Raw genomic sequence first — 21,559 nt, 5'->3', positions numbered from 1 at the left:
AATAGAAAAATAGAATTATCTTTGAATATTTAACGTCTGCTGAATCTGCCTTCTTATCACCGTAATGAAACCTGAGCCAAATTACCTTACAAATGGAAGAAATTTTTATTTGAATAAGTTTTGATTTACCCATTACTGTACATATTTTTTATATATGTTTTTCCTTTCAAAATGAGGTCATATATGTGATTGAAAGAAAAGAAACTCAACAGTCACTTCCTACAACAGAAGTGATCAAGCCGTATGTTCAGATTACAACTGGGGGATGCTGACTGAGAGTTCTACCCAACAAAGACCTCTAGTAAAGACATTGAGATGTTTTTTTGGCTTGGAAAACTATGGCAGGGATAGGCGAGGTGATCAGAAGGGTGGTGGACCTACCGGAAGACAATTGTTGACCAATAGGGCAGTTACAGACAACTGGGTATCCCACAAGTCGATGGAAGCAAGGATGAGGAGGTATGGAGACCAGTCAGAGTCAAATATATCCAGATAAGACAGGCTCTGAGAAGCCAGCTCAATGGAAGAAATAAGACCCATGCCGTCAACACAAATGACCTGACAGTCAGACACTCAGCTGGGACAGTGAGCTGGTCACAGAAAGAGACAGATGGCCAATAATAACAAGACAGTAAAACAAACTTTGAACTGTGGGAAGTTCTAAGGCAGGTAAGAAAAAAATATTGTAAGGAAGGAATGCTTTTAGAAATTTTACATTTATGAATATTTTTATTGATCTGAAAAAAGCAAAGTGAGCATAAAAAATGTAATCAATGTGTAGTGTGTCCACCTTTCATAACAGCATAGTTCTCCTTGGAATATTTGCACATGTGGAGTTTGAAGAATCATAATCACATGTAAGTTTAACCCTTTATACCAAACAGGTGCTAATGATCGTCAGTGTCATATGAAGGTTGAAACATCATTATTAACTATACAGAAACAGATGTGTAGTAAGTAGGCTTAAACATGGTCAGGGTGTGGAAGACAATTTCATGTTACAAGCTATACATATGGTAAGAAAATAGTGAAAGGAATAGTATTGTATGAAGAACCATTGGTATAAAATGATCCATGTAAAACACGAACAAGGATTAACTCCAGAGCAGCCAGAACCATAATCCTAACACCACTATAAGCATTTAAAGACCCTTGGTCTACAGGCAGTGACGGATGACTAAAAAAAACATGTTGGTAACAGGCCTAGGGTACAAGTGTCCAATACAACCACAAGACACTAAAAAGCCAAGGTGGATGGATCCTGATCTGATGTACTGGGAATTTGAGACCTTGTTTATATTGCTACCAGTGGACAAACTTGTTGTAATCCATCCAAGAACAAAAGACGTACAACTTTGTTCACTCAGGAGAGCAGTATCTCCCAGCAAAGAGAATGCTGTTGGTTTTGTTATGTCTGATAAAGAACAGGAAGGGATGGTCTGCTATGAATTTGACTGGAACCCTTACAGAGGTTGTTCCTATAACAACACCAGTGGCAGCAGCAGCCTCGGTTCCTTCCTCATTCACTTCCACGTAGGCCTTATGGACGGCACTAGTTATTGCCAGTTTGTTGGTAGACATACCTATTAGAAGAGGAGAAACAGTTTATTGCCCATTTACACAGAACCATTAACAAAGGTTAATTGGATTTTAACTGATCACAATAAGACATCTCTGGTATTTCTACTTTCTCAGCATTTCTGGTGATATTTCTTTTCAATAAGTTTCTTTGGAATCTTTGTTTTTCCAGTGAAACACTGTATGACAATGATAGACATTGGTTGAATTTCATTGAGGTGTTTTTTGATTTCCTTTACCTGTGAAGTCACTCCTTAACTCATCAAAAGCGTCTGTCATTCCCATGCTTTTCAGTTTCTCACCCAAGCCATACATTTCTGTCATCTTGAATCGAGGCAGGTTTACTTCAACCCAGCTAAGCTTCTCGTTTGGACGAGTCCACTCCTCAAATCTCTCATAGTTTAGCATCTCCTCCAGCTGATGTGGACACAAAATCTATTAGTCTGTTTGTTTGAAAATATGTATTTTTTGTGTGTATAGGCATCCTACTTTGTCTAAGCCTGTGTTGTCATCCTCAATCTGATCAGGCAGAAATATGAGCATGCTGAGGTCTTTCTTTTTATAAGGCATTTCCAGGATCTGCAAAGAAACATTCTTATTTGAAAATCATTTCATGTGAAGATAACCAGAATGAAATAATTTTCCTAAACCTTTATTCTGCTTGGCTCGGGGGGAAGGGGTCCGTTTCCAGGTGATAATGTCGTTTTGGACAAAATGACATTAATACCTGGATAATATAATTATCCAGGTATTAATGTGGATATGGGGTCCTGCCACATTAAAGACAAACAGTACACTCGTAGTCACAAGAGCACAGGACCTTCTTTCTGTGAGGCAACATCAATAGCCAATGCTATATATTTCATTTTAGCCTTGATTAATTCAAAAGTTATCGCTTATGAAAAAAATTAAACTTCTATCTGGTGGTTTCATTTTTTCTTGGAATCAATCTGTACACAGGTTTTAATTTAAATGAAATATTAGCGAAATAAATAGGTGAAATTACATAGTAAACAAACGGGACAAAATAAATAGTACATACTATATAATAAATAAGGACATTACCTGACACCTTGCCTCAGGAATGCTGTTCATACGGAATCCATTTGTTTGGGCCATCATTTTCACCAATTTGGTGTCATTCTAAAGATTAGAGCAAACAGATCAGGACTGTCAGACATTCATAATATCCGCAATGTAATCACAATAAATGGTTTCTCATCATCTTGGGTTATTTTCAGTAGTTTATTTGTGCTTCCTGCTGTGAGCTGCAGAATGTTAAAGGATGCCTGTGATTCCAAAAAAAAGTTCAATGCTGTATGAAACAATGTGATCACGTCCTGTCTTTTGTTGCTGTGTGTCCGTCCAGTGCTGTCACTGTGTGGTGTTACCTTATTCACTTTAAACTCAGCCTCTTTGGTATCGATCTCCATAAATTTCTTGTCCCAGAGGCTTTTAAAGTAGATGGCATTGACCAGCACAAGCTTCGTCAGTTGGGTCAATGTACCTTCAGGAAGTAAGTCCTTGATTTTTTCTGGCGGACAGTAATGAACAGTTTTTAGTTTGTCTGTTCTTGTAACTCCTTGACCTGATCTTTTTAGACATGAGAAATATAAAACAAAACAACTCACTGAGACTTCTAGAACAATGAAAATAAAATGAAAATAACACAATGTAAAATTGTGTCCAGAAAAAAATAATGTACCAATTTATTTTATATTGTAATTAAGAAACTAAGTATGTGATTTTCCGTGGAGAGATCACTTCAGTATTCAGAATCTGTATAGGAGTAGAGCGCAGCAAGCCGGCTCTGGGTTTCAAGTATTGATCAGCAGGGCGATTCGGTGGCACCGTGGGTAGCGCTGTCGCTGCGCAGCAATGCGGTCCTGGGTTCGCGTCCCGCTCCGTGAGGAGTTTGCATGTTCTCCCCATGTCTGCGTGAGTTCTCTCTGGGCTCTCGGGCTTCCTCCCACCTCCAAAAACATGCGCTTCAGGTTAATTGACCTGTTCCAAATTGACTGTAGGAGTGAGTGAGTGAGTGTGTACATGGTTGTCTGTGTCTCTGTGTGGCACCGTGGTGCACTGTCCCGGAGTTTCACCGCCTGACCCCCTAAACCAGCTGAGATAGGCTCCAGCTTCCCGTGACCCGCCACAGCAAATGAAGCGGTCTTGACAATGGATGGATGGATGTTTATTAGCAGTCAGAGCGGAGGTTGAATTTAGCTACTCTCCTCCTCAAAAATGGCTAACAGAAAGGTGGACGCTGAGAGCTAGGGGTTTCAAGCCCCCTTTGGAGTACATGTTTAGAGAGGTCAAAGGTAAACCTGTGTGTCGTCTGCTGAGTTTGCATGTTTCATCCCTGACACAATGCCCCAGCTGTGCATCGAACTGCTTGGATGCTGTCTATGTTTAGCAGCACAGACCTGTGTGAACAATTGTTCTCTGATGAAACTGAACAAAACGTCACACAGGAGCCGTCTGACTGATAAACACCTTCACTCGATCCTGAGGATTTCTTCAGCTCAGAGCCTGCCCTGAATATTCATGGACTTGCATGAAAGATGAGACTTCATCAAACAGCAAGGTCAGCCTCAGACAAGTGAGCATCACACAGCAGTAATGTATTTTCAGTTTTATATTCAGTGACATTTTTACATTTGTTTCTACAAGACGTGATGTCTCTTTGAAGGAAGTGTTGTTTTTTCTGTGTGCCAAGGATTTTTGTATTTTATTTTATCTATTCATATTTATTTCAGTAGAATGGACTCAGGGAAAATTGCAGATAAGAGCCATGAGACAGGATACAACTGATTTGATTTTTCTAAATTTTACTATTTGAAAGCAGTGATTGGTAGGCTTGTGAAGCAGCGCAATCCTCTTTTAAAATTTTAAATGTTTTTTGCATAATAATGCATTATTATTGTGTATGTACAATATTCTTATTGTTCATGCAATAACGCATGCACAAAATATAGGATGGATATTGTTGGGCAGTGACGGACTGAGGGTGACGGACACCAAGAGACTGGACAGACTGATCCACAGGGGTGCTGACGTTGGCTTGAAGTTAGACTCTCTTATTGTGGTGTTGGAGAGGAGGACATTGTCTAAAACTAAGGGCCATCTTGGGTTCCAGCTACTGTACAGAACACTGATGGGACAAAGGATTTTGTTCAGTAGCAGGACGACCCTTCCTAAATATACAGTAGTACTGAATGCCGTAGGAAATCTTTCCTGCCTGTAGTCATCAAACTGTAATGCCTCACTTTGACAGTCATGTAGTAAATCATATCTGTAACACATCTATGTATGTGTTTATATACAGTATACTTATATTTTCCCTTTGTTTAACTATAATTTAGTTTACTCTTTCTTAATTCTACATTTTGTATTCCTACCATTTTGACTTGGTCCTTGCGTTGTGAAACAGAGCGGCTGTAACAAAAACCAATTTCTCCTTGGACTCAATAAAGGGTTCCGACTCTGATTCAGATTCTGATGACGATAGATAGATAGATAGATAGATAGATAGATAGATAGATAGATAGATAGATAGATACTCACTCACTCACTTACTTCCACTTACAATGGATGATAGGTCCAGGGGATGAAAAACGTACCAACTGTTTTCATGCATTTGCTTCACATTCCAGTACTTTCACTGTACTAATAAGTGAATTAAAGTGTGTCCATGTGAATCTTACTTTGTGTCTTCTCCTCCACCCAGGTGTTGATCTTGATCCTGGCTTCTTCTGCTCCATTCTTGAAGTCCACAGGCTTGAGCTCAGCTTTGTAGTAGTTTAGGCTGTCTTCTAAATATTTCTGAAATTAGAAACAGCACATTTGACCATCAGACCACAAATACATACCTACATCAGGAAACTAAAGTACATCTAGAGTTAAAGCAATTGTGAGTCAAATTGAACACGTCTTTAAACTGACTGGCTGAGGGTTGATTGTTATTACCTCACACAGTTCACAGGTCATTCAGTAGCGCAGCTGCACATCAGGACGTGATTTAACAATCAAATGTACGGTAGATATTTAATCATTTAAGGGACATTTTGAAGCTTTAAAATTTCAACAACTGCGACCAAAAAGGAAACATTTCAACACAACCAAAAAATTCATCAAATCGTTGTCAAATTGACTGTAATTGCATACAGTATATTCCTTCAAACTTTTTTAGTTGAATGTAACCTGGAAAAATGCAGCAGAGTTACAGGATGGAGTTTAATGGTGTATTGCAAGAAAGTTTTTTCACATTTTGACTCATACAGACTCATGCACACAAACACACCTCCAGAAACTTGAACGATTCTTCTCCATAAAGCCTGTTGGCAACACTGAGGGTATATGGAACGTCTTCCTTGCTGAGCGCTGTCAGCAGGTCATCAAAGCTAGTGTTGATGAAATCCTGATCGATCTGTGGTTTCAGACACCACAAGCAGACAGAAGAACAGCAGGTGACAAACACACAAAACCAGCGACACACAAGTAAAAATGAGGACACATCAATGCATCATTAATTTTCAGTTTGACCCTTTTCCTTCTTTTTTCTGCAAGAGGCAGCAAGTTTGGGTTTCTTTGCTTCCCATTTTTGTTGATAAAAATTTTGAATCAAAATTTTTGCTGCATCTAAAAGAGATTTGAGTGCAACCACTGAACATAATAAATTCAACCAGAAAAAACCCAAACAAATCCTGAAGAATTTAATTTTTGCCGGACCAAATCCTGGTACAGTTAGCATTGAAATAAAAGAACTCATGGGGAAGTTTTTGTACAGCAGTGGTAAATTCAGTGTGAAACGTTCTGTCACCAACCCCTCACATAAAACCACCAAGCCTTATCATTAGTCAGTATGGAGTTTTTGGTACCTGAAGTAGTTGTGTGCTCTGAGTCTGCATCTGCATCTGCATCTGCATCTGCGACTGCGACTGTGACTGCATTTGATACGATGGCATTTGCTGCTGCGTCGGTTGCACTGCATCAGCGAAGGAAAGGACCTGGGGGTGCAGAAGGTTTCTCTTCAGTTCGATCACTCTTACTCTTAACCTGAAACTCACACAGTCACACACTTCTTCACTATTACTGAAGACTGCCAGGCAGAGAAATGTCTTGATGTAAGTTTTGTGTTGATTTGGCGATATAAAAAAATAAGATTTACATGAGAGTCCAGTCACACTTTCCACCATCGCTAGTGGCATTAGATGATATAAAGAATTTATGCGTGTTTCAGCAGTCACTCCAGAAAAAACTAACAGAACATGACAGAACAGAAACCATGAGTATTGTCCCACTTGTCATTTCATCAAATACATCTAATAAAGAACCAGGTGCACGGACTGCCATCAGCTATGAGCGGTTTTCTGTTGTTTGGTTGTGTGTGTGTGTGTGTGTGTGTGTGTGTGTGTGTGTGTGTGTGTGTGTGTGTGTGTGTGTGTGTGTGTGTGTGTGTGTGTGTGTGTGTACTTGTGTCAACAGGCCTGTTCACACATATACAGTACTTTGCATTTGATGAACAGCATAAACTAACAGTAGAGTTGAGAAATAATTTCTCTTCAGGCATTAATAAAGTTGATTTAGTCATAATTTACTCTTTAATGGGTGTATATCTGTGTGACGGTGTTGTACCTCCAACATTTGTATTTTTGTGTCGCCTCCAGCACCCAGCATCACCATAGCCAGGGCTGAAGAGATACTAAAAGGAGAGAAGAAGACATTCTTGGTCTTTTCTTCACTCAGCTTTTTTAACAAAGCCAGAGCGAAGGTGGTGTTGGCCTTGGACAGAAGGGATGGTGAATCCATTATGTCTGCAGAGAAAGAAGAACAGAGCACTAATCAGCACATTGTAATACTTCTCTTACTCTCTTGCACTAAAAATGTAACGTAGTCACACTGAGTGTCTCTTTGGTTCAGTAAACATTCAAATGAACATTGAACGCAACTCTTCTGTTTGGATACAGTATATTTCACATTCATACTGTTTTCATGAGGATGGTCAGGAACAGCATACGAGTGTCAGTGAAGCGAACTAAAACCACTCTCCTCACCTGCAGTTGCAATGACACTGTAGACGTTATACCAAACTAGTCTTGGTGGTATTCAGCGACAGTCATGTGACTTTATATCAATCAGGGCAGCAAAGACTAACTGGTTGCATGACATGAGACCAGACCAGTTCAATTAATTCTATGCACACTCAAGGGTTTAGAAAATGCTCCTGGACTGAAAGCACCACCTCAGTCTGACACACTTATTTTGTTTTTCATCACAGTAAATGTGAAGATATTCCTGTCCAGGCTGCAGACATCAAAGCTGGATGCACACAAATATGCAGAGTAACTCAAAGGAGTTTTGACAAACATCAACTAAAGAGTCAGGCAGTTCTTCTCAAGTACCTCAAGACTGCTTTCATAATAATTGTGTGAAGCAAGGCCCCTGTATCATGCCTTCACAACTACTGTCCAATTGCACCAACACTAATCATAATAATAATAATGATTACAGGGTAAATAATAATAATAATAATAATAATAATAATAATAATCCAGACTTTATTGATCCCCAGAGGGGAAATTCACTTTACACTCTTTTTAGCACATAAAGTGTTTTGCCCAAGGACACAACGACAGGTGACTGAGAGAGCAGAATTTAAATTGCCAATCCTTCAATAATTGGTCGACCTGCTCATCTCCATGCATGCACCCTTGCTGACCATTAAGAGAGTTAGTAAAAAGCTCAGGGTAATGCACCTGATGGATAACCGGACCTCATCCACTAATAACAACATTCTCTTTAAGATGGCATCAATTTTTTGTATGAAAACTCCAGCAGTCAGGAGACTTTTAACATTAACAGTTTTTTCAAACCTTCAGAATGCTTCCTCTCACCTCTGCTTCTGAAGTTTGCTCATATGAACCTATGCTTTTGCAGACATGTAGACAAAATTTCCACTTTCCTTTGATCGTTTCATTGAAATCGACCCAGAGCTTAAACTAAAGTAAAATTTAAAAAATAAAGTGACTATAATCGCAATGAAGTCAATGAATATATATCTACTCAACTAGTGTTGCCTTGTTGAAGCGGGTACAAATATATAAATCAAAAATATGCTAAATGGTTAAATCCTGCCTGTTTTCTGATATCTTCTTCTATCACTGTTAGTATCAAACTCAAGTGACAGTAGTAAAGATTCTTACTTACTGACAAATTTCTTCCGCAAGAAGATTCAGTCAAGGGAAGATTGCTGTGTGATTTTATACTCTACCGCACCAGATTCAGGTATTTGTGCAGCTCGTGAAGGACACACCCATGACTTTGCCACATGTCTTGTGACAGTTGCTCTGATTTTTTTTCAGCCCAAGGCTGACATCAAATTACACAGCAAACTGAGGGATGCATGGATTTTCAATGTGATTTTGTTGTAATTATGGTATTGGATTTAAATAGATTTGTACTGTGCACATTTTAGTGACACCATAGATCAGGTATGTCAAACACATTTTAGCTCAGGTGCCACATGAAGAAAAATCTATTCCCAAACGGGCCAGAAAGATAAAATTATGACAATAACTTTCATTTCAGATGGTTTCCTTTATTGTTGTTTGGTCCAAAATAGTATAAGCACATTGTGAAAATGTACACGTCACAAATTATCCTCTTGATAATACAGTACAAATGAGCAATTTCAAGAAGGGAACATCTCAGTGATTGGAACTTTGGTTTCATCTCAGAGTATTTACAAAGGCAGACAACTTAAAGCCTGTCTGGCACTGAACAAAATAAAAACCCTTCTAGATATTCATCCATCCGTCCATTGTCCATCCATCCAAAAGCCCAGAGAACAGGTAAAGCTACCATTAGGATATACAAAACAACAAAATGAACACTAAGAAACTAAAAGTACCCAACAAGATCCCAAAAATAACACATAGACACAAATAGACTTTCAATCAAATTTTATTTATAAAGCACGCAATTACATCAACAGACATTTCGAAGCCCCTGGGATCTACTTGATCCATCCAAGACTACTAGACATACCATTGAGTTCACTCTGGAGAGCAGCATCTCCATGCAAAGAGAATGCTCTTGGTAGATCATTCTGGAAGAAAAGCAGGCAGGGATGGTTGACAATGAATCTGGATGGAACCATTACAGAGGTTATTCCTCAGCTAACACCAGTGGCAGCAGCAGCCTCAGTTCCTTCTTCAATGACATCCACATACGACTCATGGATGATTCTGCTTAGTCCTCAGTTAGAGAACATATCTATTAGAAGAGGATTTAAACAATTTTGGATTAGAACACATTATCCTTCAGTGCACAATAAATCAGTAACACAAGTTAAGGTCACTTCATCATTATTAGGCATGTCCTTTAGCAGTGGACACAAAATCTACTATTGCTATGTTTGTTTGAAAATGTGCACTTCTTAAAATTGTGTGTATACAGGCAGGGTAGGATTTGTTGATGGTAGGCCCCCTGCTTGACACATTCTTCTGGCTTCTGCACTGCAGTCAGACGAACCTTCAACCTTTTTCTTCCTGCTTAGATAAATCACCATCTTTGCTTGGCCCAAAAGCAAGTTTAGAATCTGCCAATCCTTGTTTTGATTTTTCCTACGTTTTAAACCAATAATGTATACCTGTTTGTGGAAAACATCACCAAATAAGAGAAAAAATCTCTCTAAAAACAGGAACAGATTGTCGAGTCTCTGACAGTCTAGGAAGCAGTGAAAAATAGTTTCCGTGAGAACAGAATGGAAACAACACCATTTCTGCATAAATGTCAGATAAACAGGGATGTGTTGAGTGATCACAATCTTTTAATTAGAGTGAATACACCCACACGGCCTCAGTGCGTGGTTCACAGACATTAACAGTCACAATAAAATTAAAAGTAGCCAGTACATACCTTAGCACAGTCACACACCCGAGGAGAAGATGGCTTCGTTACAACTTTCACACAACAAAGACAATTAACTACTGTTGAACACAACTTCAGCAGCTGCATTGGCAACATACAAGGTCTGAATGCAAACTAATGAGAATTTGACATTTATATACTCAAGTTCACCCCCTTCCTGCCATCTATTCTCTTTTTCTCTCTGTCTCTCTCAGTCTGAAGGAAGCTGTAACAGACAAATATGATTCGCAAAAGATAAAAAAATTCCTGCAAGACACAACAAACTGGTTAACTCTTGTATAAACACTGTGTGCTGAAAGAGAAGAAGGTGATCGTTATATTCTTGTGGAGAACACTGGCAAGGTCAACTTCTTGTTATGACCATCTATGATGTTAATAAACCTTGTGTTCCAAGGAAGAATGTAAACATGGTTATGCTCTAGGGTAAAAGTCTAATATCTGGAAGTGGATAAGGGTATGAACGTCTGTCAAAATTCAATGTATGAGCTGGTTGAAAACTTTTAATGATCCCTTCCCTGTAGAGGGTTTTTCTCTTTGCTCTAAAGACTCTGTGTCAGACCCGATCAGCCTTAGTGATAGTAATGGAAAAAAGATGTATAAACTCATGGTAAATTAAAGATTTTAAACAATGCTAAACGTAAAGATTGGGTTAACACACCATGGAGTGTTGACACAATATGGTCTGGCAACGGATGTGAGCCCTTCATGGCAGTCATTCTACAAGCCGCTGTTATCAAAAAAGGTTGGGGTTCTCTATTGGAGGATTTTACACGGTGTTGTGGCCGTCAACAGTTTTATTTCGAGTTTGAATCAAAATATGTTGGGAAACTGTTCTGTTCTCACAGAGAAACTGTTTTTCACTGCTTCCTAGACTTTCTTGACAATTTATTCCTGTTTTGAGTGAGAATCTTTCTCTCACTCTCTTTTGGTCATATTTTTGACAAATAGGTAAACATTATTGGTTTTATATGGAGGAAGAATCAAAAAAAAGGTTTGGCATATTCTAAACTGCCGAAGATGGCGATTTATCTAAGCAGGAGAAAAAATGTTGGGTTGAAGGTTCGTCAGACTGCAGTGCAGAAGCCATTTTAAGAAGAATGTTTCAAGACAGAATCAGAATCGATTTTAACTATTCCAGAGCTATGAATTATTCAGACACTTTTACGAGCCTATGGTGTGTCAAAAGTGTTTCATGTTCCAGTGGCTGGTTAAATTCACGTATATTTTGCTTGTGCTCCTATATATTATGTTATTTGTTTTTGATATGTGAGTTCCTGTCTGCATGAATATCTTTTGGATTTTGTGTCAATGTGACTATCTTGTATTTCAACTTTTATAAATAAACGTGATTTTAAAATCAGAAGAAGAGGGAGAAGAAGATTTTTTTTTTTTTGTGGTCTTTTCATCTTTCCTATCGCGCAATTCGTTAATCGCGTGTGGTTCCTGGAACGCATGAACAGTAAGGAACGAGGGCACACTGTACATGATAAACAAACTGGACAAACCCATCTTGTTGGAAATCAAGGGCAATACCTCCATCAAGGAATTACAGATATTGCTATCGATATTTAAACATGTCAGTGAAATTTTAAGAAAAGCCAGCAGACACAGGGAGAACATATAAACCCTGCTGAGAAAGGACTCGAACCTGGAACCTGAAGCGTCAGCGCTACCCGCTGCTCCACTGTGTTGTGCACTGTGCATCAAATCACTTATCAAATGACTCAAATTTCACATTTCCCCTCAATATTCCAGCTTAATGCAACCAGAAAAATCCTGCAGTTGCAAGTTTGAACTTGAAGTCATGTTACGAAGAATTTATTTATGTGATCATTAAGACACACCCGTATACACAAACACACCTCATGAAACTGGTAGAACTCCATGCAGCCTGTTGGCAACACCGTGGGCATAAGGAATGTCTTCCTTGCTGAGCAAAGCCTGCGTGGAAATTATCATCTCGATCATTCTGTGGTTTCAGACACCTCAAGTAAACAGAATAGCAGGCAACAAAGACACAAAAGCAGCGAAACATTAAAGACAACATTGCCTCAAGTGTGATGGACAGTTTAACTCTTGCATCATGTGTGATGCATGGAAAGCTCTGTGTGTCTGTAACTGGTGTTGGATGATGAAAAAACCAGAAGGACAGGATGGTCACAGTTCAGCTGTCCACAGAGAGAAAATGTGAAAGAGGGGGGAGACAGAAAGAGAAGGAGAGATAGAGAGAAACAGAGAAAAGATGGCAAGAAGTGGGTGAACGTGAGTATTGAAGGAAAGGTAAATGTCAAATTGTAATTACTTTGCATTTAGACCTTGTATGTTATCAATGCAGGAGCTGAAGTTGTGTTCAGCAATACAGTTGATTGTCTTTACTGTGTGAAAGTTGTAGTGAAGCCATCTTCTGTTAGGGTGTGTGACTGTGCTGTGGAATGTACTGGCTGCTTTTTATTCTATTGTGACTACTAATGTCTGTTAACCACGCACTGAGGTCATGTGGGTGTATTCACTGTAATGAAAAGATTGTCATCGCTCTACAGATCCCTGTTTAGCGGACCTTTATGCAGAAATGGTGTTGTTTCAACTCCATAACTGATATTTTTAGTTTCTCTCTCTCTCTTTGGTCATTCCAACCCATGGATGGTTTGGAAAAAACCCATCAAGGTCATTTTTATAACAGCAGTGGACTGTGCATTTCAGATCTAGGCCTTCTGTGATGTTCTACTTAGTCAAACCCTTTTCCAGTCTGGGGCAGCTTAGCTGGTTCAGGGATTGGACGACCAAATCTTCGTTTTTTTCATCCTCAGTCATCGTGGAAGCAAAAAGCAAGTAAATTTTATAGGTTCAAAACACATGTAGATTTCTCCACTAAAGAACTGTGCTCTGATTGCCATTATCTGCTTAGCGCTGCCTTATCAGAGTGAGTATCCAATCACAAGACACGTACATGTCAGGTCAACGTGAGGCCAGCTAGAAGGCTTTAGAGTCACTAACTCGTGATCTGATTGGCTATCCCATCTGTCCAACTATATGTGCCCGTTCAGTCACAGTGCACAGACATCTGCATTGGATATTCTGAAGGTTCTAGACCAATTTCGTTCAACCTTCCAGGTTGAACCTGAAGATACACGCTAGCTGAATTCCGATGGGATAAAACCTGTCTAACCTACAAATAGAACACTGACGTTGTGTTGGCCCATGTCATATTATATATCCCAATGTAAACAGTAATCCTTCACTATTTGTGCGTCAAGATGTGCGGCTTCACTATATCGCAGATTTTTGGTAAGTACTGTACACGCGTGCTTTTGGCTGACAGCAACCGTGTGTGTGTGCTGCATTCCGAGACTAACGGAACGCAGCACACTTCTATGTATTAAAGAGACACTTTTCTTTAATTACAAATTGTTTTAAACAATCTATTCGAGTTTGAGAATAGGATATACAGATATAAGGTGATTTAATATCAGTATGACAGTGACACACAGTGCAGCAGGGAGAAGTCGAGCCCACCTTAGATAGGATTACCAGTCGATCAAAACAAGATTTAATTAATAAAAGAAGACAAACGTCAGAGCTTAAATATCTGCTTCGAACATCAGGTCAGGAAATAACCCGCCCTGTTCAAACTGAGTGGTACACTCATAATGCATTTAACCAGTTTTTAATGTCAGGCTGCAAATTTAATGGCAAACACCACTCTGGTCGACTCGTAGAACTGACTATTACGTCAATGCCTCACCGTCGTGAACCTCACCGCATGTCACTGGCTCATAAACGTTACCATAAACAATAAAATAAAAATTTGGTCGCTATGTCGCAGAATTTGTTTTTTGCGGGTGGTCCTGAAATGCATTAACCGCGAGTAACGAGGGATTACTGTATATATATTTATACATATATCTAATTATATTTATTTAAGGAGAATGTATTAAAATATAATTAACTTTTATCATAAATATTATCATTTCTGGTTATGTTAGGCAAGCAGGGAAGGCCTTGCTGGCCCTAACTGCTCACCACTGGTAAATTAATACAATGGGACAAATTTGCAGTCAGTACCTTTTAGGTGCACAGTTTCTTCATTGTCACTCTCAAAATGCACAGGAACCACACATAGTGAAATATTTGTTTTCTGCAGCAACAGCAATCATAAAAGTCACCAATGTTAGTCACTAATAATAATACTGTGCAATTATAAAATGTAAAAACTTCATTCTCAGAAGCGGAAATTGGTGCAAGTGCAATACGGTTCACTAAGGAATTTTTTCCCATGCATCCAGTGTTACAGTCTTTCAGTTGTTTGGACAAGATTATCCATGTATAAGTTAAATACAACTGGGGAAAAAACTCCACCTTCTCTCACACCACTGCTGATCCCAAACGGTGCTGAAACACTACTGCCTCATTTTACCTGCATAGTCTGCTGAGCATTCATTGCCTTCAGTAATTGCTTTTACAAAGGAAAAGTGAAATGGTTCTTGGTCAGGGTTTACATAATAATGTTGTCAAGGCATATAACAGAACTCAAATAGGGAAAAGTGTTAGATTGTAAAGCCCTTTGAGACATTCTTTGTGAATCTGGGCTATATAAGAATAAATAAACTTGAAACTTCCAAGCAGTATGTCAAAGCTAAAAGGCACCACAATTACACACTGTTATTTTGTGATGGTCTGCAGATCAAGTATGGCCAGATTGAGTTATTGTGTTCCTACAAAGAAACCAGTGCAATCAAAACGAGATAAAACTTGCCTTTGTGAATGAATTTGCAGTTGCAAGCATAAATCTTCTGCAAGATACTTTGACAAGTGGGACATGTTTCCATATTGTGAGCCTCCTGGAGTTTCCTGTTAAAAGGACAGTAGTTGAACTTGAAAGTATTTTGGGCAAGCTGATGTTCATGAATTTGTCCTCAATGCCTGGTATTGTATTATTGTATAAACATATTATGGAATAGAAGATGTGATTTTACTTACTTTGAGCCCTTGATTTTTCCAACCGGATGTGCTAACTGAAAATGTTCAATTCCAAGTTGATGGACAAATAGTTTGTATTGTAATGCCACACCTAGACAAATGTCAGTGATCTCAACAGTTTTACGTTGGCAAATCTATTGTCACGCCAGGGCTTAGCATGGAACAACTGAAATGTTAAAATTGTAACCATTGCCCTCAAGTTCAAAATAAATTTATGTTGTTTTTACTTTACAGTGTGTTTTATGTGGTTCATTAAAATATTAATTATGTGCAGTGGAATACTTAAAATGATAGAAAATAAAATTAATGTTAAAGGTAAAAAGGTCTTTGCAGCCTGCAATCATAGATTTTCTATCAGTTCATTCTGCGTGCAATAATACACAATCAAATGACATCAGATGATAAGAAACAACCAAAACATTTATCTAAGTCTGAGAATTAAATGAGTGCTAGAGGAGCGCTCTTAATTTAGTCCATAAGAGTTAAGTATGACATTCATAAACTGAAGCAGGGATGAGAGTAGAATAAGCTTATAAAGAGAGCTCTCTGATTTTTCTGCCTGAGGTCCCAAAGAGACAGAAAACTGAAACTCTGAGAAGTAAATTAGAACTTGTGGATTAGAACTTGTGGATTCCTCCTGAGAAAAAATTGAGACACAGAAGAAATAAGCTTTAGTCTCAGTTTGGCATCCTACAGATCTCAAAGATGTTTCATTTACTTCTCCTAGACAACTTTGAGATCTCTTTTAAACTTTTATTTTCCTTTTTTTATTTACCCCCACGCATTTCTCATTGATCTTCATTAAAGGACAGTGGCAGGGAAAGCCTAAATGAAACTTCATAGGGATTTTTTTGTTGTCCTCATAACTACCCCCCAATTGTTCGTCGGGTAATTCATTAACTTTACCTCTCCCCCCATAGTGTGACAATATAGGCATGCTTGTGTGCGGGCATGAGGGGTGGGGGCGAGTGTCTCATGTATGGCTCCATAGTAGCTCCAGTATTCCATGTTTCTCCTAAACTAAACATCCATATGATTTAATCATTTATTTAATAATAGTTTAATTGATTTCATATTAAAAACACTCGTTCTTAGATTTCCTTCATCTTTATCATCTACTACATCACTCACTCAGAGAGGATTCCAACACACACACACACACACACACACACACACACACACACACACACACACACACACACACACACACACACACACACACACACACACACACACACACACACTCACATACACCCTTTCCCACTCCCCACAGTGGTACTTGTATAACACACACACACAACTAGCCCCAACCACTACGTAACTAATTGATCTTCACCACGAACAATTACTTGGGAAAACCCCTTGATTCACTAACTTGACCCCTTGATTCACTAACTTGACCCCTGATTCACTAACTTGACCCTCTCGTCCCACATGATCACCACATGACTGACAAAACCAACAGTTTCAACGCAACTTTCTCATTGTACCCCAATCATACGAAACCCCTCCGGGAAAAACCCATTGCATCATACGAACACCACATGATCAGCACATGATCACCGCATCCCTTCCGGGATATTCACCGGAAGGGGGCGGGTCATTCACCGGAAGGGGCGGGATATATTTTTTCTGTATTTTAAATTCATCCAATAGGGAGGGATAGTCACCGGAACGGGCGGGATATACACCGGAAGTGGGGGCGGGCTATGCACCGGAAGGGGCGGTTTATTATACCGGAAGTTGGGGCGGGACATGCACCGGAAGTGGGGGCGGGACATACACCGTAAGGGGCGGGACTGGATACGGTCAAAGAGGTCAAAGTCATCAATCAAACGATAATTGACAGAAGGTGGGTTAGATATTCTCTGATACCTATCACCTATAATCCACATCATTCCACGCCTCTCCCAAGTGAGCTTGCACATCGCCATGGACTCTCCACTGTCCAAATTTCTACGAGGTCGTGGGGTGTCAGAGGACTGTCTCCAACGCATGGAACAAGATCATGTAAGCTAATTTTGACCGCTCACCATCTAATTAAAGAGTTGTGTATGGTCAGCGCTGCGTATAGTCTAGTTAGCTAGCCTGTTAAGCAGTTACATGCTGAGGGGGAAAACACAGTTGGGGGACTGCACTGTTCGCAACACTCGTGTAGCTTCACAAACATTTGTTGAAAGATAGAAACGGAGCCAAGACAATGCAAGTGGCGGACCCTCCTGTGTCTGGGTCAGATAGTAAAAGTCCCAATAGGCTAGTCCCAACAAAGTAAATAGTAATACAAGTATGAGATGATGTTGGCTATAGTTCGGACATTGTCATGGGGTGCCACCGGGTCAGAGGCTCTCATCAGCAGGTTTCATTTTCAGCCAGGATAGTCCCAAGCTGTTTTATGTCGGCAAAAATAAAACATAAGATAAAGATCCTGCATTGTTTTTATTCTCTGTGCTGTGCTGATCAGACTGGCATCCTTAGCAACGATCTGTTACACTTGATGACCTTCATTGCTCAGAAATAATATTCAATTTAATGAATATAATGGATAAAAAAACACAACAACAAAAAAGAAGTTACAACTGTGAAGTTAAAATCCAGTCCCCAGTTGGTAAGGATAAGGATATTATAGAGAATGCCATCTACTACCACCCTGTCTCTGTGTTAATGCAGTCTTGTGAGTTGTAATTATAATATCTATTATGTCTGTCTTTACAGATTGATGCTGGAGTCATTGATTGTATGGATGATGACACCCTGGCTGGCTACATCCCTACATATGGGGACAGGATTAGAGGAAGACGCTTTTGTTTGGATCATGGGCAACATCATGGCACAAAACAAACAACAAAAACATCATTGCTTGACAAACTCAAACAAAGAATGGGGATTGGTGATACTGATGATAACACTAACCAGGAGAAAAGGAGAAGAAAGTATGCAAAGCACAAGAAATGGGCTGAGAAAACAACAAGAAAAATTGAGTTGGGGTGGATCCATGAGGGTAAACAAGTCCGGAAACGTAGAAGGGGGGGGGGTGGGGGGACAAGGACCCTCGATGTCCCCAAAGACTCAAAAAAAGAGGAGATATTGCAGTATGCCAAAGACATTTTCTCCCCGAAGGGAGAAAATAAAGTAGGAAAAATTGATGCATTTAGTCATGACATATTAGACTATCAGGAGGAAGCTATTTTTGATGTTATTACAGTTGGTGAACTGTACAGCATACTTAAAATGGGAGTTTTGAGATTTTACCTGTGCACTAAGATCCCAGAAGATAAGGGTGATGAAGAATGCATTATGGGAACATCAAACAACAAGGATACGCAACTGAATGACATGTTGGAAGGAGATGACCAGCCTATTCAAACTTCTGACATTGAGGCAAACCTAGACACATCTGAGGTTATGTTTGGCCAGTATCTTGGAGAACCTGTGGCTGGCCAAATGGATGACACTTTGATCTATCTACCTGAGTTGGAGAACAATGAGCACCTTATCATAACATCAGTCCTCATTCCCAGAACAAGCTCAAATGACACATTGATCAGCATGCCTCTCCCAATAAGTGCAGCATCCTCTACTTCAGACAAAGCACTGAGAGAAGATGAAGCTTCCATCACACCCCCACCAAAAGCCAATGATACTGCAGAGTCAGAATCTGTAGGTGAGGTAGCAAGAAGTTCAACTCCTTCATGGGATGTTGTGCAAATCACTATAAGACTTCATAGGGTCAATCTTCTAGAGGACATGATAGGCCAATTCAAGGATGCAGCACTTCTCAAACATAACTTAGATATACTTACATTGATGAAAGAGGTGCTGATGCAGATGGCATCTCAAGGGATGTGTATGCTGCATGTTGGACAAAGCTGCTGGACCACACAGCTGAAGGGGAGGACCAGAGAATTCCATCTCTGTGTCCTAAGTGGCAAGAAGAAGAATGGAAATCCATTGGGTGAATTCTACTGAAGGGATTTCAAGACCATGGCTATTTTCCCTGTCGCCTTTCCCCTGCTTTTACGATGGCACTTATTTTTGGTGAGTGGGAAGTCTCCATTGATGTGCTTTTTGAAAGTCTTCTTCTATATGTCAGTCATTCAGACAGTCTGATCACCACTGCCTTAAAGGGAGAACTTTCAGGGGAGGAGAAGGATGAGCTGATTGATCTTTTAGACCGTGTGGACGTAACAGCACTTCCAACACAAAATAATTTAAAAGGCATCCTTCTGAAAGTGGCACACAAGCAGTTGATCCAAAAGCCAAGCTATGCATCAGAAAAGATGTCCTTCGTTGCTGGTTCCTCCCTGAGAGAAGCTCTCGCCAGTCCACAAGATGTCCTGCACAAGTATGAAGCCAAAAAGCCAACAACCAAAAGGCTTTTGAAAATGCTACATGCCTCTCCCTCAAGTCAAGCTGAGACCCAAAGCTTTCTTGCAAAAATACATCAGAGGCTTAGATGAGGCAGGTCTCCGAAGAGTATTAAGGTTTGTGACAGGGTCAGATGTCATATGTGTAAACAAAATTACCATCATGTTCACAGCAGTTGATGGACTTGCACGAAGACCTGTTGCACACACATGTGGTCCAGTTCTGGAACTACCATGGACATACGCTTCCTATCCAGAGCTACGTACTGAGTTCGTCAGTGTACTGATTGACAAAACATCATACAAATTCAGCTTAGTTTAGCTTTGTTATGATATACTTATGTCATCCAAGCTAGTGGTGCACATGTCTAATGTGTGTGTCTAATGAAGGTCTACAAATATTAAGAGCAGAGCATTTTATGACTTGTCTAGTTGATGGAAAAATAACCTGTTATTGTTATTGAGAAGTCCTGACCACTTTTCTATACCCTTATCTGATTATGACTTCTCTCATGAGTTTCCCAATATATGCTCTACTACTCTGTTATGCAAAAGAGCAATTTGATTCTACAGTGGTTCTAAATGCGGTTACAAAAGGAATGTAGACTTGCACCCTAATGTTTTGTTGTAGTTTTTTGGAAAATACACTTCAATGACATTCAAAACTTTTACAATTTTACATTAGATGAAAGCACTAAAGTGCTTCAGAAGAAGATTTTTTGCAAAAAAAACCAAACTTCAATCACATTTAGAACATTTAGAACATTTTACAATTTTTCATTAGATGAAACTTCAAAAACACTAAGCACTCAAACACACTAAACACCAATAAACAAAGGGAAATACAATATAAAAATTAGTACATTATAACAGGAAGTTTGCAAAAGTGAGGTGGTCATCAACTAAAGTTCATAGGACATTTTTGTAACACCAGATGTTCCTAAAGTTATTCAGGTCTTTTGTCAATTTATAGAAACCAAATTCTGGGGGCGGCAGTGGCTCAGCGGTAGAGCAGATGTCTTGAAGACGGATCGCCCCAGCCATCGGTGGTTCAAATCCCGCTCCCGCCAGGACATCCCTCAGAGTGTGAGCTGACGATGGGAGACGTCAGCTCACCTCCCAGCCACTGCCGAGGCGCCCTTGAGCAAGGCGCCGTCCCCCCCACAAGCTGCTCGCTTGGGGCGTGACCCCCTGTGAGCGACCCCCTGTGCGCGACCCGTCACCCTGCCTCCCCCCACTGTTTGTGATGTGTTACTAATAGCATGCCTACAGGCCCCCAGTGTGTTGTGTTCAGGGGCCTGTATTCAAAAACTAACAAAAAGACTAACCACATGCAAAAAGAGTGAAGAGAGTGTAAAGATAATTTCCCCACATGTGGACAATAAAGTAGATTTAATCTTAATCTTTAATCTTAATCTTAATCTTCTAGTTTTAAGCGACATCTGATGTTACAGCAAAAAACAGTAGCTGCTTCTTGAACAGTATTGTTTTCAATTTTTCTCTTCCTGGTCACATAAATTGCAAGTTTTGCCTCTCCAGAAATAAAATTTAAAAGTTGGGAAATGGTTTATTTTGTATAATGTTTACATTTGTGACACACATAGTGTTATAATACATAATAGCAGGGAATTTTTTTACCTGTCCAGTTGATGAAAAAAACACATGTGTGATGTTAGTTTTTCCAGAGTCCAGCTCAAGACCTGACTACT

The 21,559-nt window shown here is 39.6% G+C and overlaps 1 protein-coding gene across 4 annotated transcripts; it reads right to left on the bottom strand.

Annotated features, from left to right (window-relative positions):
- Window positions 1–724: 724 nt before the first annotated feature.
- Window positions 725–10,664, bottom strand: LOC137614284 (leukocyte elastase inhibitor A-like). 4 transcript variants are annotated; one of them, XM_068344024.1, is made up of 11 exons: window positions 10,498–10,664; window positions 9,625–9,852; window positions 7,213–7,391; window positions 6,456–6,584; window positions 5,879–6,004; window positions 5,283–5,400; window positions 2,970–3,112; window positions 2,644–2,721; window positions 2,068–2,157; window positions 1,818–1,995; window positions 725–1,583 (listed from the first exon to the last, which is right to left on the bottom strand). In XM_068344024.1, exons 2-11 carry the CDS (start codon window positions 9,734–9,736, stop codon window positions 1,360–1,362), a joined length of 1,377 nt encoding a protein of 458 aa, XP_068200125.1. In that variant the 5' UTR covers window positions 9,737–9,852; window positions 10,498–10,664; the 3' UTR covers window positions 725–1,359. The 4 variants fall into 4 exon arrangements, with proteins under 4 accessions (XP_068200125.1, XP_068200126.1, XP_068200127.1 ...); XM_068344025.1 differs by lacking the exons at window positions 9,625–9,852; window positions 10,498–10,664 and adding an exon at window positions 8,785–8,855; XM_068344026.1 differs by lacking the exons at window positions 9,625–9,852; window positions 10,498–10,664 and adding an exon at window positions 8,781–8,799.
- Between the last annotated feature and the right edge of the window lie 10,895 nt (window positions 10,665–21,559).

This window comes from Antennarius striatus, chromosome 20, assembly GCF_040054535.1.
Source record: "Antennarius striatus isolate MH-2024 chromosome 20, ASM4005453v1, whole genome shotgun sequence".
Classification (NCBI taxonomy): Eukaryota; Metazoa; Chordata; class Actinopteri; order Lophiiformes; family Antennariidae; genus Antennarius; species Antennarius striatus.
Note: the sequence above shows the minus strand (reverse complement) of the source record. Positions and strands in the feature narration are given on the sequence as shown.